Source organism: Emys orbicularis, chromosome 9 (assembly GCF_028017835.1).
Source record: "Emys orbicularis isolate rEmyOrb1 chromosome 9, rEmyOrb1.hap1, whole genome shotgun sequence".
In the NCBI taxonomy this organism is placed as follows: Eukaryota; Metazoa; Chordata; order Testudines; family Emydidae; genus Emys; species Emys orbicularis.
Window position 1 is genome coordinate 71,922,783 of NC_088691.1, and position 15,844 is coordinate 71,938,626.

At 42.0% G+C, this 15,844-nt stretch overlaps 2 protein-coding genes across 2 annotated transcripts; both read left to right on the forward strand.

Annotated features, from left to right (window-relative positions):
* The first annotated feature begins 4,925 nt into the window (after positions 1–4,925).
* On the forward strand, positions 4,926–6,734 carry LOC135884040 (C-C motif chemokine 20-like). The gene is made up of 4 exons (XM_065411331.1): positions 4,926–5,007; positions 5,283–5,397; positions 6,266–6,343; positions 6,707–6,734. Exons 1-4 carry the CDS (start codon positions 4,926–4,928, stop codon positions 6,732–6,734), a joined length of 303 nt encoding a protein of 100 aa, XP_065267403.1.
* Positions 6,735–11,056: 4,322 nt separating this feature from the next.
* Positions 11,057–12,879, forward strand: LOC135884079 (C-C motif chemokine 20-like). Its single transcript, XM_065411375.1, has 4 exons — positions 11,057–11,132; positions 11,668–11,782; positions 12,325–12,402; positions 12,852–12,879. Exons 1-4 carry the CDS (start codon positions 11,057–11,059, stop codon positions 12,877–12,879), a joined length of 297 nt encoding a protein of 98 aa, XP_065267447.1.
* The last annotated feature ends 2,965 nt before the right edge of the window (positions 12,880–15,844 follow it).

Genomic DNA, 15,844 nt, shown 5'->3' on the forward strand with positions numbered 1-15,844 from the left:
GCTACAAGTGTATAGTAACTCCAAAGAGCCTTTGTAGAGGTACATAGCTACACGCTGTCAAACAAACTGATAGACATCATTAATACTCTCCTCCATCTCTCTCCTAAGAAGCTAACGTAATGCGGAAGCCTCAGATCTGGATGATTTTTGTCTTGGGATGCTATAACGAGGCAAAGCAGTCAAGTATATTGCCCATGTTTTCAGAGGGACCTCAAACTGCTCTCTAAAATCACAAGTTCAGGCCTGTGCACTTATGTTTTTGCAAGTGCAATTTTTCATGGGCCCAAATTTGGATTTGCCAACAGAAACTGCATTTGTGTGTGCAAATAGAGTAGTTACAGGTCTACCTAATTTGCCTATGTGAGCAAAAAATTGTACATGAAAAATTACAGCCACAATTTCAGAAGTTGCTTTGGGAAGTTTGGTGTTTAAAAATATAGTTTGTCTTACAGACACTGGAGGAATCAATGGTGGTATTTCTGATAGATCAGTTTTTTACCAGTCTTACACAAAAGCAAGCATGCATGTGTGAGAGTTAGATGTGTGAATTTAGAATTAGAAATTTGTGGTGATGGGTTTTCTTTCACCATGTCATTTTCTGTAGGAAAAACTGAATCCTTGCCCATGATTAAAGAGGGGAGGTGGATCACATGGCAATAATGTGCTAGGGATCAAGGAATATTTCCAGCATTGGGGAGACAGGAGGGGATTGTGAATTGTTCTGGGCAAGAGTCCCAAATTTGCTCACCTCCCAACTGCCACAATCATCCTCTGTTGTACCCCACTATTTACTTTAAAGTTGTTTACCCAACTGGAACGGACTACTTTTCTCTAATGCATTTTCCCTCTTCTTAGAGCTCGAACTGAGTCGGTATAAGACATTAGCACTTATCGCCTGCATGTATTGGCTATTTATTTTGACTCTGCATGGTGGAGAGGTCTTGTTGCAGAGAGTCTGGGGATCTGTCCCATTCACCAACCCTCCTATTAGCCACTGGAACAAAAGAGAGAGGAAAGTTCTGAAGACACTGGAGAGTTGCAACCTGTTAATCTGGTATACCTTGGGGCAACAGCAAGGAAAATCAGAGTTTGGTACGGTCTGTATGGGAAAAGAGAGAAAATGTGGAGTGAGGAAAGGGGAGAGACAGATGAAGAAAATTAAGGAAAGGGGAGAATAAGATGAGGGGGAGGGAAAGAGAAAAGGAGACCAAAAAAGGTAAAGAGAAAAAATTATAAAGAGAGAAGACAGAATAACGGTGAAAAAATCTTGCAGAAATGAGAGAACAGAAGAAAATTATTAAGAAAGCAAGGGTGGGGGGGGGGGAAGGAATATAAAGAGTATGAGAACACACATAGCTTGAAGGATGTAAAATTATCTTCTATTAATATTTTCTCATGTTTCTGCTAGAAAACAGACAAAAGGAGGAAGGGTTGGTTGAGGTGAGGGAATCCAGTTTAAGCCTGTGAGGGACCCATGACGAAGGTGTTGGAGATAAGAGAGAACTTTGGGTTTGAGGTGAGAATGTGTGTGGGAAGGGTGAGGGGCTGAAAGGGGAAAAGAGGGTCTTTTCATACAAGGATTTCTTCCACAGTTCAAACACTGCTTCCTCTTTTTGATATGTTTCTGTTTGCATTGTTGAACTTGAAACCTCAGATAGTGCCAGATCTGTCCCACAACAGTACCTTGACATGCTATTTACCTTGGCCTGCAGCTTCAATTCCCTTTTGTGTTGTTTCCAACACCCCTGACATTTCGCAAATAAGTCACTGAAGTCATTAGAAATACCCTGCACACAAGTATACACGTTCAAAGGCCATTTATCCTGATTGTGAGTCCCTGTATTGTGTTAATCTAAAGTGTTAGGTTAAACAAATGCCATATTGAAAAAAAAAATACATTACCAGGAAAGAGAATGTTCCCCAGTGGTAAATCTAATGGATTGCTTAGTAGGCTTTGTTAGGAAATGTTTTAATTATTATTTACTCTGTACTGTTGATTTCCATGGCACTAATAGAGGAGTAAGAAGATAAGGTTTCTGATAGGATAAGGTGCTTAGGAAATGCCTAAAATAACCGAAGACTTCACTTTTCTATAATGAAAACTAGAAGGAAATGGAGTTAGGGGATGAGGATTGCTAGTTCAATACGTAATGTTCAAAGTCTTTTTTTCTAATAGTAGTGAACTTCTTGAACAAAGCAAAGATAGAATGGCTTATTCTGTTTAATCTAATATATTTATATAATGCCATCAATCCCAAAGTACTTTAAAAATGATCAACCTGATTTTCAGTATGGCTGAAAATCAGCTGTCATATATACAGTACTATTGAAACCCAGCTCTGGGCTTCCATGCACCACACTGGGGAGAGTGGGGAATTTTGGCCAAGGATGCTGGAGCAAACACTACTGGCTGTTCGTATGGAAATTGGGCAGCCCCTTCCATATCTAATAGTTAACTTAATAGAACTCAAGATTTCTATCTCAAAAGGATGAGTTGAATCAGCCTTACTAGGATATGAACCTGTGATTCCAGGCAATCTAGGTATTTTCAGCTTGAGTTTTAAACTACTAAACCATCCCCACCAGCATAAATAGTTGCAGTTAGGATGCAGATTTTGGAATAAAGGTTGAAACATGATTTGTTTCCACACCGAGTTTGCAAATGGCTAACACTTGTTTGGTATAGTTATATGTGCTTTTTTGTGTGGTCAGTCTAGACTGCACAAGTTTGATGCATTTGTTTCTTGTGCTAAGGTAGAATGAAGGTGCAAAGCTCATTAACAAGCACATGGGTGTTAGTGTTCTAAGTCTTTAGGCTGCATGGAATATTCCAAATAGAATTTCCTCTCCTTTGATTAATTGGCCCTAGAGAGGTGGCTTGGGAGAGATCTGAGTAGTGACTACCAGTAAAACAAACAAACAAATAAAAACCCTAGCAGGTTTGTACAGGAAAGTGTGTGCCAATTTCATGGAAGCTATGTGACTACCATTTAAAAAAAGCGATCTGCAGAATCCTATGAAACCCAGCAAACTTTGCTGTATGTACCTGCTTCTTGTCAATACCTGCCATTATCCCAACCCTTGAATACAGGGCTGTTTGGCGGTTCACAGATACGTGGCATATTTAGGCCCCTCCATAGTTATTAGCCAGATGGTCAGGGATGCAACCTCATGCACTGGGTGTCCCTAACCTCTGATTGCCATAAGCTGGGAATGGATGACATGGTATGGATTACTCGATTGCCTGTTCTGTTCATTTCCTCCAAAGCCACTGTCGGAAGACAGGATACTGGGCTAGTTGGACCATTGGTCTGACCTGGTATGGCTGTTCTTATGTTAAACAATCCAATCTGCCTCAAGATTTGGTAAGTGTTGCCATCTGGATTTATATCCTCTCAAGTGCAGTGTCCAAGCTGCAGTTTTAGTAAAACTACATCATAGTATTGGCTAGTGCTGATTGATATGACACCCCAGGGAGGGAGCATTTTCAGCAGGAGCAGCAATATTGTTTTATTTTCATCGCACCTGATTGAGACCCATAAAGCAGTTATGTTTCAGAGATCATCATAGCTGTGATCCCTTTGCCTGGCATACTGCTGTGCTGACTGCTGGTCAGAGCATTGCTACACGCGAAGATCCCCACACACATTGCAAAGCTACCATAATGCAGTCTAGGATCTGCCCCGCTATGGATGGTAATAGTATGTTATTGGCCCAGTGAAAGAGAAAGCATTCACATTAGCAATGAGCAGGCATTTTAAAAAAGAAAAATGGAAGACTTAAAAAATATTCTGGAGAGGGTGCAGCTTTTCAGATTTAAAAAAATAATGTGCATTTAATGCTCATGGAAGGTGATGGATTGATGGCCCTGGAGAATGGAAGGACTGTATCCTATGAACAGGATAAGCATGCAAGTTTCCTCAAATGTTACTCTGTGCCTATCAAAATCCCTTACCTTTAACTTGAAGAGAGCATCTCTTCAGGTAACATTGTAGTCTAGTCTGCATGCCAATACAGTGTTCTCTGCTACTGAACATCTCAGCTGTGGTGGGATACCACTGAGGTGGACGCCTAGTGACTGGGAAATGGACGGAGACCACCAAATTAATGTAACATACCTTCCAGTGTCATTTGGCAACGTAACAGCTTTCAGTAATAACTCACCTGTTTTAGATTTATTTTGTACTGGTGAAGTAGGCACTCTAGGACGCTCGCCAAATGCTTTTCAGGTTTTATTTGCTCCATGTGGTTATTCACGAGCCATTGAAATATATAGTGTGACTAGACATGGAATGATGGTAGGATACAATTATTATTTATTGAGCTCCAGACATAAATGAAGACATAATGCACAAGTTACTTTCAATCTAAATCTGATGCAGGTAGAACAGTTTAGACAAACAATAAACTGGCAGAAGATAAAGGCTGTGCTGTAAGGCAAAACAGAACTCTAAACAGCCAGACCCTCTTAGCCTTTTCAAAAATTAGGTTTATTAAATTAGAACTCAGCAAACAAAGACACAGCTCCTATTTGTAACAGACTTTCTCATTTTCCTCACCTTGCAACTCAGTCTCACCCCCACAAAGTACTCATGTGCTCTATATGCAAGAACGTGTATTTCCTTTTTTTTTTTTTTTTTTGGCCTGAATTTTCTCTCTAACCTAGTTAGAGAAAAAATCCCCAAAGAGCTCTGCTGCCTATGACAACAGCATGGGGCAGGTTAACTTTAAAAAGTGGCTGGCACAATGGAACTACTGAGGGAAAACCCCATGATGAAAAATGGAACACACCCAAAGGTGAATTCCCTGAGGTCTCCAGCTGGCATTATAAGCAGGTTGTCTGGAGCCAAAGTCAGCAGATCAGAGCAGCCAGTTTTCTGATACATTTGAAGTGTAGACTATAGTAAAACGTTACTGAACTGAAAATGACCAACTTTATCAGCAGAAGCTTGATCCTGGCTTCTTTGATGGGGCTGCTGCTGTTGTACCTGTCTGGCACTTCTGAAGGTGAGTGATCTTTGATTGTTTCATTCCTCTGATTTGATTTCATGGGCTCAGAATATTGCTCTGGAGCATGTCAAGCAAACCGAGGTGTGCCTGTAGGGTGGTAGGAGGTGTCCCAGAGAATTAAACTATATGGTGGGCAGGATTTTCCTTCCAATTCTAGTGGAATTCAATGTTCAGGGATTTGTCAATGTTGTATCCTGGGCAGGATTAAATTATAGTCCTAACTTTATTTTTCTCTTTCCTAAATAAGTATTCTTTTTTCCCCTCCATTTCAGCACAAAACAACCAAGATTGCTGCCTCTCTTACTCCACAGTACGGCTGCCTCGAGGAGTCATAAAGGGCTACACAGAACAGCTATCCAGTGAAGTCTGCGACATCAGTGCTATCATGTAAGTTACCAGTCAGAAGAAATTCAGTCACATGATCAGTACTTTCACTGACAGGCAAGAATTAGCCTTTGGACTTTTGTGTGACTGAAAACAGAAATGCTTTGACCACCATAAATAAACTGTCTTTATCTTTTTCAAAAGGAAAATTGTCCTATAAAGTTCACTTAATATACAAATACTCTTAAGTTTTATAATGTACTATTAGGAAGGGACCATTAACTCACATTCTTACAGGATGTCTGTACAAAATAAATATAAACCTGCCTGTTTAGGAATCTAAGAAATGCCACATGGGATCAGACTAGTGGTCCATTTAATCTAGATTGATGTAGCCTCCAACAATGGTTTCAAAAGAACATTTAACACCCCTCCCCTCCATCCCATCCCATAAGGGACACTTAAGCAATACTGTTCTTGTGGGGGAAGTTTCTTCCCAACTCAAAGTAGTTAGTGGATCTCTTATATCCTGAAACATGAGGGTTGAGATCCCTCATATTTTTTATACCATCTAGTTTAATTGTAGCTCTTCCCACAATTCCGAGAAATATCTAATTGTTGTTTGTATTCAGCTAAGTTCTTTGCCTCAACATCTGGTACCAATGAGTTCAACATAATTGTGCACTATGTTTAAAAAATATAGAAATAAATTTTCATCAGTTTTAATCGTTGCCTTTTAATTTAATTGGATGTCTCTTTGTGCCCATAGTATGAGTGAGGATGAAAAGGAGTGCCTAATTCGCCTCCTCTATGAAACCTGCTGCTGCTTTGTATGGAGCAGCCATAAAATGTTTCTATTCTGCTCACTGTAGCCCTAAGGGATTTAATAGAAGGAAGTAATTATAATTGTTTACCATACTTTTCCTTCCAGTTTTCACACAAAGAATGGAATGAAAGCTTGTGCAAATCCAGAAGACCGCTGGGTGAAGAAGCATCTTCTTTGGCTGAGGTAGGAGTAGTTTAAAACCTATTAACCTGGTCAAAACAGAATGTGTCTGAGTATCCACTGGCAGTAACAGAGCTATATTCTTGCTGGCATTGAGGGAACCAGCTATGCACATGTAGAATACATTTTTGAAAATGTGTGAATCTCTCTTCCCTCCCTTCTCCTGCTGAACCTGGTTGAAAAATTTTTAAGCCCTCATAGTGCTAGGCATAGGGATAGAAGTTTCATATGCTGGCCTCTCCCACCTGAGATACCCTGTTATTGACTAATAGCAAGAGCTGTACTGGGGGAGAGAAATCCAAAATTCACACCATGGCTGAAGTGGTCCCCTACTGCTTATTCATGTGTTCTCATTGTTTTTTATAGCCATAAACTCAAGAAGATGTCACTGTAATGTGGGTTTTGAAATGGAACCAGACACAGAGGCGGCTGCAGAACCTAAACTAGGTTGGAATCATCTCTTTGTACACGATGTGTGCTTACTGACCATTATTCCTGGCTTCTTTGGAACCACTGAACTACTGAAGTTGATTCATATTGCATCATTTGTTTGCTTGACTTAAGCATTTTGTTAAAGTTGCTTTTTTCTTTGCTAATATACAATATTTGATTACTGTGTAAAGAAGAAAACTGTTTTAAACTATTATACAAAATGTGTGCCCTATTGGGTTTAGAGCATTTGGATGTCATTTGTGCTATTTAGCATAAGTAAAATTGATAATTTATTCTATTTATTGTTACATCATAGGCAATTTTTGTGCCAAAAGCTGTTCCCTTTTAATTCTAAGTAATGTGATCAAGAACAAATGGATTAAATATTTTTAGACTACTGTAAAAACATGTGCTTGAGAGAAAGTGGAGTCTGTGGAAACTTTTTTAAAAATTATATTAAAAATCCAAAATGAGACTGGTTTTATTGGCAATGTATTGTATACCCTGGAAATCAAAAGCCCTTGTGTTCCAGAACATCAAGACCAGACCATTCTTTATCTATCCTACATCTGTAAATGACAATGGATGCCTCTTTTGTTTCACTCTACACATCGTGTGTGTGTGTGTGTGTGTGTGTGTATATATATATATATATATATATAATATGAACTCTCTCCCACCTCCCGCAAAAAAAAAAAAAAAAAAAAAAAAAGCAGCTATCTACTGCATATCAGTTCCATGTGACCAGCTGTTCTTGGTCTGATCTTGCCTGAGTCAAATTGGGAGAGTTCCTCTGCCAGTCCCTAAATATATTTAGGAGGGAAAAAAACACCTCAGGGATGGAGGCTACCATCGATCTTTGCTTCTTGATAATGTAATGGGGATGCTGCTTTGAAAACCAAACCAGCCAAATGTCGAAAAGCATATGTAACTAGTCACCTTTTTAGTCCAAGCAGCAACTCTTCAGAGCTGGCTCTCTGGGAGGCACCAGGCTTCAATCCACCAAAGATATAAGCACATGTATAACTTTATGTACAGGAGCAGTCCCACTGACCTCTGCCTGCTCCCTCCTGCCTGGCTTTCTGCTATAGTTTAAAAAAAGCAGTGTACATATCTTCACAGGACAGTCTCATGGCTTGTTCGCTGGTTGGGGGTGGGTGGCAAGACCTGTACCTCAGTGGATTGACCAGGAAGCAGTCTCTGTGAAGAGCACTTTGCAGAGATTTCCTCTCGTTTAGCTCACTCCCACAGGTTAGCCATGCTGCAGTGCGCTATCGGGCGCTGTGCTATGAACTGCTTACAGGAAGAGACCCATGTACCACTCAAGGGCTTGGGCAAGGGCATCAGTTACTAAATGAGTAATAAGCCAATTATATGTTGACACAAGCCATGTTCAACGATTTTATTAATTTATTTTGAGATATAATTATAAGCACCTTTCTTGGGCTCTGAGCACATTCACAATAATTATAATACAGTTGCCATTAGTTAGAGCCCATCATGACCCCTAACTTGTTCAAAGGCTGAGTAAGAATGGTTATGTAGACAAGGTCTACATGACTATAACAGTCCTTGACAGGAGCCTCTGTTGAGACTTCAGTGGTGGTGGGATAATTCTTCCCAAGGTGTGGAAACTCTCTGCTTTAAGGGGCAAATCCTGTTGATATCAGTAGCAAATTCCCATTGAACTCAGTGGGGGATCACAAGTTACTGGGGCCAGATGCAGGAATTGCTGGGTAAAATCTATGGCCTGCTCTATTCAGAGATCTCCTGTATTTCAATCTTCTTAGAAACTAGAAAAGATTATCACAATGGTCCCTTCTGGCTATAAATGAGTCTGTGACCATGATCTGGTTCTAACTTACTGCTATTAAGAAATCCATCTTCATTGTTGACATTGAATTTTTGGTTTACTTAAAGATCCTTTGTTTTTTTCTTCATTATATTTCTAGATCCTATTTTTAATTAAGTCTTATCTGAACTCTGTCTAGACTTTTCCTTTCTAACAGTTTCCTTTGGTTAATTTAATCACCGTTTCATTTCCCCATCTCTCTTTATGTCCTCTGCTTCCTTCCCTGAATGCTAATCTTTTATCTCAATCTGGATCTGTTCCCTCTTGGCCACCAAAATAGCGCCACACCTCCCCTCTCCCTGAATTTCGGGCTTTTGACTAAATATCACCTTAGAGATTCCTTTACAGTATTTAAACCACAAGAAGCATCTGGTGGCAGTTTGACACTTCTCCTCAAAGTCTGTTATTGGTCATTACCCTTTGTTTAAAGCTCTGTAGCCAGATTTCAGTTCCCATTACAGTGGCTTTATCCAAGCCTATTTGAATGACGTTTTCAGCTACAATTTCATGGGGTTCCATATTCAAAGTTTTACTAAAATCCAAACTGTATGTACTTGTTACTGTTTTCTTTTAATCTGTTTTTAAATGGCTCCCAAGTATAGGTTGGATACATTTTTAACCACAAAATTAATTGTCTGTGATTCTAAAGGAGATGGGATTCAAGAAAGGGAACTGAGATTCCTAGTTTTCACCTCACAGCAAGGTACCAATGACTGAGACAAGGGCTATTACTGCTTTTAGTGAACATCCTCATGATGATTTTATTATCTATTTTAGTCTATAGAGGTTCTTATAGTGCCCTCATTACTAGAGTGGTGCATTAAGCATTGTAACTAACATCTGTCATGGGTAGTTTTGTTCTCTCATCTCCTCCGCGATGGAGAATTGAGAGGCAGAGAAAGGCTTCATTAAATATCATTTTGGAGGCCATCCCAATGTAGGAGTTAACTGTAATTCTGGTAGCACTGGTTCAGGAATCATGAGGAGTGAGTTATTGTACACTGTTTTCAGGATAGGGAGGGTATCTTCCCGTGTGTTTGTACAGCATCTTTTAGTACAATGTGGCCTCACTCTTGACCAAGCACTTTGAGTGCTATGGTAGTTGTACAAATAATAAACAACAGAAGCTGTGGGGGCTCAGCACCTCTAAGAAAACAAGCCATTTAGTTGCCTACATATGGAGTTAGGTGCATAACTTTACGCACCTCAGCTGCAGCCAAATGCTGCTTGGAGTTGAGGAAGGAGCACAATGGGCGCCCATTGTGGTGGCGGTCATCCTGGCCCCATCTCTGGAATAAAGTTGGGTTGCTTTAATTTACGCTGGCTGCCTATGGCCCAAGTAGCCGGGGATTGGCAACTCTATGCAGCGGTAATCCTCAAGGAGTTGCTTAAACTGGTTTTAGGGCTGTTTTTTTCCATTGGAGCCAAAAGCTCCCAGTGGGTTAATCCCACCTCCCTCCTTTTCAGGGTGTACCCTAACTAGCCACATTCACCCTCAGAGGTCAATTAAGACGCACACTCCCTGCAGAGTTCCAACCCTTGCTATTGTGAGAGTAAGACAAACAGGAGAACATGCCAACAGTGATACTTGGAGCTGTACAGGAAGACCGTGTTTCTGACCCAAGCAGCTTAGATACAAGGAAGGGACCCAGAACAAAGTGACACAGATGTGTTTGGAGAGGGCTCATGGGAGAAGTATGTTTTGAGAAAGTATTTGAATGAAGAGGGGGAGAATATTTATTTGGTGCCTGAGAACAGAGTTCCAAATATAAGGAGTGGCCTGGATGAAGGCACGTAGGCCTGCATGGAGATGGGGCAATTAGAAAGAAGGCTTGGGAGGAAGGATGGGCAGCCAGAGGGAGAACAGGAGAAATAAGAGGAGCAAAGTTGGGTGTGGGGGGGGGGGGGGGAGTTTGCACAGGGCCTTGGTGGGGAGAGAAAGATGTGTGAGCTTTCTGTGGAAGGGGTGTCCAGGGAAAGGCATTCAAAGCAGTTATGACATGAGCCGAGTAGAGGTTTGTGAAAATTTAGCTAACAGAGCACTAGCTCATTTCGGTGTGGGCTCTCTGTCTCGTCTGCTGTTGCTTGCGGCCCCAAACCCACAAGGGCTCAGGTGCTTCACCCACATAACCATGAGCTCACAGGGTTTTTTATTTCCTTCTCAGCTGAATTTGTTTTCCATCCTTATTGGAGAAAAAAGTCCCCAGAGAGTTGATGCCTGTGACGTCATGAAGCAGGTTAACCAGCCTAAAGGAACGGTTGAAGGAAATACCCTCCGAAAGGAGAGTGGAACACACCCTTGTAGGAATTTCCTGAGGTCACGAGCAGACATTATAAGCGGTTGTCCATGGCCAAAGTAATCAGTTCAGAGCAGCTGATTTTCTGATATACCTTAAGTGAAGCTTTAAGTAAACTCAACTATTGAGCTGAAAATGACAGGCTTTAGCAGCATGACCTTTATCCTGGCTTCTTTGGTGGGGCTGCTGTGCCTCTTCTGCACTTCTGAGGGTGAGTAATGTTTGATTTTGGGGCCACATGTCTAGAGGCAGAAATATCGGTAGGGAGTATGATAATTACGTTAAGTAATTTAAGCTGTGAGGGTAGTAGCAAGTCTCCTAGGGCATTACACTGTTGTGCAGGGCTCTCCCCTCCCCGCTTCTTTCTTTAATTTTATTTTGTAATGAAAATTGCCAGAGAACTGATACAGTATGAAAGGTGGCTGTGCAAGCTTTCCAGCCAAACTCAACCGATTCTGGGCATCACTTCTTAGGTACTGTAGCTGTCTCTGTGCATAATTAATCTTAGTCACCAGTGCTGACAATGCCAGCTGAGGTGTCAGCACTGAACACTTGGGGTTTATTTGCTGCTATTTTTACTTTTAAATCTTTGGTTTTTTTTATGATGAGCTTTCCTATCGCTACAGAGCTGTCTTAGCCCCACTAAAGGGATTATCACACAGCCTTAATTTGAGGTATTTGTCCCACCAACGGGATGAAAATTAATTCTATTTCACTTATTTGTAACACATTTTTCCCCATTTCAGCCCAAAGCAATCAAGACTGCTGCCTCTCCTACATGAGAACTGAGCTACCTCGTCGGACCATCAATGGCTACACAGAGCAGTTATCAAATGAAGTCTGTGACATCGGTGCTATCATGTAAGTTACCAGCTGAAAGAGATTTAGTTGCAATGGACCACTATCTGTACTTACGCCACAAGACTTGGTCTTTTAACCTAGACTAAAGGGGAAATGGCTTTAATCATAAATAAACGTTATTTCCTTATTTGGATCTATGAAATCTAATCCTATAAAATTCATTTAAAGTAGAAATAACTTTTATACCTATAGGACATAAATATTAGGGAAGTGCTTGAGTCACATTCTCACACAGTATCTGTATGCTGTACATTTAAGTCCCCCGTGTTTTGAAATGCTAAGCAAAGATACAGACAATGGCAAAGGTGCTCCATGTTGGCACTATAAGACATACTTCATATTACTAGAAAATGAATTTCTGTGAAATAGTGATTATTCTAAATTGTCCTTTCACAGTTAAACTGAACTCTTCTGCCTCTACTTTTGAGTCGAGTACCCATATCATGCATTTTGTTCTATTGAATTAGTGTTCTGTTGAATGCAGTTCTTTATGGCTCAATAGCAGAACCTTATTGTCATTATTCCCTCTCCTTTCCTTTCAGTTTCCACACAAAGGGTGGGTTGAAAGCATGTGCAAATCCAGAAGACAACTGGGTGAAGAAGCGTCTTCTTTGGCTGAGGTAGGAATACCTTCAAATCTATTAGCCTGGCCAAAACTGAGTGTGACTAAGTATCCACTGACAGTGGCATATCTAAGCTCTTACAGGGGACTGGGTGTACAAGCATGGCTGGGTACATTTTGAAACGTGTCTTTCTCTTCTTGCTTTTCTTGTGCAGAGGAGAAGGGGGTGTTGGGAGCACATTTGTTTTAGGACTGATAGGGTCAGGATGGAGACAGGTATTCCATTTGCCCCTAACCCCAGATAGGATAATGCCATAGATTACAAATACTATAATGGAGAAGAGAAACGCAAATTTCAAATCTTTAGCTAAATTAGTTGCTGATGTAAATTCATGCAACACAACTGAGTGCTGTGGAGCTGCACCTGTTTACACCAGCAATGCATTTGACCCTCTGACTAAAGTAGTACCAGAAGCTTATCCATGCTTTTTCTCTATATTTTTACAGCAAAAAGCTCAAGAAGATGTCAATGTAAGACAGTTTCTGAACTGGAAGTAGACAGAGAGGTGGGCTGCAGAACCTAACCTAGGTTAGAATCGTCTCATTGTACACTGTTGTGTGCTTGCTATCTACTTATTGCTGGCTTCTTTGGAACCATTGAACTACTGAAGTTGATTCATATTGCATCACTTGTTTGCTTGACTTAAGCACTGTGTAAAAGTTTCTTTTTGTTTGCAACCTTATATATTACATGTTTGATTACTGTGTAAAATAGAATATGATACATGTGTATTGGGTACTGTGTGCCCTACTGGGTTTAATGTACAGTGTATTCATGCACATTAGCATAAATAAAACAAGGTATTCTGTTCATTTCATTTTTTTGTCTAAAAGAGTTTCCCTTAATTTCTAGTGTTGTTGAAAAATAACATAGGCTAAAGTGAATATTTAATATAAAGACAATGGATGAAACGTAAGTATTTACTCCTGGGGGAATTCTGCGCCACTGCGCATGCGCAGAATTTGTGTCCCCCACAGATTTCTTTGCTTCCCCACAGAAAAATGACTTTCTGACTGGGAAGCAAAGGAAAGCCACAAAAGCAGTCATGCAGCCCTCCCAACCAGTATGTTTTGGGTGCACAGGGCAGCCGGCAGAGAGGTAAATCACTGTGGGGCAGGACTGGGGAAGACCCGGCTGGTGGCTCCTACCCTGCACCGGGCTCAGCTGCTAGATCCGACTGGGCTGGGGGGAGGACAGGACTTCCTCTTCCTCTGCATGGCATCCGGGGCTGGGCCAGACCCCCCCCCCCCCCAGTTTCTCCCCAGGCTGCAGGAAGCTTTGAAAACTCTCCCCCACCTGCTTCCTGCACCCATCGCTCCTCAGCTGCAGGGGGAGGGATCACTGTATGTGGAGCTGCTCCCCCATCTGCCCAACCCCTGTGCATCCAGACCCCCTCATACCCAGACCCTCTCGCCGAGCCTCACCCCCAGCACTCAGAACCCCCCACGATGAGCCCCACTCCTCCTGCACCTGGACCACTGTGATGAGTACCCAGATCCCCACCCCACTAAGCCACAACCAGCTGCACTTGGTTCCCCCCCCCAGCATCTGGACCTGCAACTGAGCCCCCCACATCCAGATCCCCCTGCCGAGCTCTATATCCTCCACACCCAGATCCCCACCCCCCGCTGAGCCTCAACCACCTTCACCTGGACCCCCCTGCAGAGTCCCATTGCTCCTGCACCCAGAACCCCCCAGTAAGCTCCTGTGCATCCAGATCCCCCACTGAGCCGCCCACCCCCAGATTGCCACACACACAACCCTCTTGACCCACAGCTGGATCCCCCCTACTAAGCCCCTCTATATTTGGATCCTGCCTTGCTGAGCCTGCCTACCCACACCTGGTGCACTTGGCATGGAGAGGCAGGGCACTGGGGTGTTTCTGGGGCAGGCCTGGTCCTTGTGCTGTGTCAGGGTTGGGTGCAGCCTCACTGTTGAGTCTGTGTCTCCGGGGGGGGAGCTGCACAGTGATCTCCCACCTCTGTGCAGCCAGTGGCCTGTGCTCCCCACTGCCACACTGGAGCCTCCACATTTATTTGACAAATAAAATTTGTAGAATTTTAAAATATTGTGTGCAGATTGCCCTCAGGAGTAGATATTGTATGTTTAAAATGCAAAGGTTTGAGAGGGAAAACATGGTGATCGTAAATGTGATAATAAAACATTGCATTAGCTACCTCCTCCCCCAAAGCTGCTGATATGAATACATACTCCTGAAATAAAACATTTTTTGTTCATGAATATCCAGATCACTCTTCCTATGCTCCTGGAATTATACTTCTCATTGCCGTGCATCCATAAATGTAAATTAAAAACAATGGCTCCCCCTCCCCTTACCCACTCTGTTTGCCTCATGAAGGCAGTGGACATGGGGGTGGGGGGGAATCTTACAGAAGATTCTACTGTGTATTTGTTCCACATAACAAATTGTTCTGAGCACAATTGTGCCTCAGTCAAACAGAGGGAGTTTATCTGTTACCATATTTGGTTTGTATCACAAAAGTTCAGGAATGGGAAGCACAGAAGACCTTTACATGCAGCTGAGAGGCTATGGTGTGACTAGCCACGGAAGTAGTTACCTAAAGAGGTGGTCCCTGAAGGTGGGTGTTGAAGTACAGCTTGTGCTGTACCTGTTCTGTGGATAGAAGACTTCTATTCCTGGGCCTGTTAATCGGGCTAAATGCTAACCGTCATATGGAGAAGTGCAAGAGGACTTCCTGTGGTGCTGCCACTAGTTCCCCACTAAGCATGTTCATGCTACCTATATAATCTAAGTTAGTAGTTGTCATAACTATAAAGGGAAGGGTAACAGCTCTCCTGTGTACAGTACTAAAATCCCTCCTGGCCAGAGACTCCAAAATCCTTTTACCTGTAAAGGGTTAAGAAGCTCGGGTAACCTGGCTGACACCTGACCCAAAGGACCAATAAGGGGACAAGATACTTTCAAATCTTGGGGGGGGGAAAAGGCTTTTGGGTGTGCTCTTTGTTTGAAGGGGTTGTTCGCTCTTGGGACTGAGAGGGACCAGACATCAATCCAGGTTCTCCCCATCTTTCTAAACAAGTCTCTTTTATTTCAAACTTGTAAGTAAAAAGCCAGGCAAGGCGTCTTAGTTTTACTTTATTTTCTCAACTTGTAAATGTACCTTTTACTAGAGTGTTTATCTTTGTTTGCTGTACTTTGAACCTAAGACAGAGGGGGGTCCTTTGAGCTCTTTAAGTTTGATTACCCTGTAAAGCTATTTTCCATACTGATTTTACAGAGATGATTTTTACCTTTTTCTTTAATTAAAAGCCTTCTTTTTAAGAACCTGATTGATTTCTCCTTGTCTTAAGATCCAAGGGGGTTTGGATCTGTATTCACCAGGAGTTGGTGAAAGGAAGGAGGGGGGAAGGGTCAATTTCTCCTTGTTTAAGATCCAAGGAGTTTGGATCTGTATTC

What these genes read in the sequence shown, in the direction of transcription:
- LOC135884040 (XM_065411331.1), top strand. Translation starts at nt 4,926, where the DNA reads ATGACCAACTTTATCAGCAGAAGCTTGATCCTGGCTTCTTTGATGGGG. An exon ending in TGCGACATCAGTGCTATCAT is followed by an intron (nt 5,398 to 6,265) that starts GTAAGTTACCAG and finishes TTTTCCTTCCAG; the next exon opens with TTTTCACACAAAGAATGGAA. An exon ending in AAGCATCTTCTTTGGCTGAG is followed by an intron (nt 6,344 to 6,706) that starts GTAGGAGTAGTT and finishes TGTTTTTTATAG; the next exon opens with CCATAAACTCAAGAAGATGT.
- LOC135884079 (XM_065411375.1), top strand. Translation starts at nt 11,057, where the DNA reads ATGACAGGCTTTAGCAGCATGACCTTTATCCTGGCTTCTTTGGTGGGG. An exon ending in CCTCTTCTGCACTTCTGAGG is followed by an intron (nt 11,133 to 11,667) that starts GTGAGTAATGTT and finishes TCCCCATTTCAG; the next exon opens with CCCAAAGCAATCAAGACTGC. An exon ending in AAGCGTCTTCTTTGGCTGAG is followed by an intron (nt 12,403 to 12,851) that starts GTAGGAATACCT and finishes ATATTTTTACAG; the next exon opens with CAAAAAGCTCAAGAAGATGT.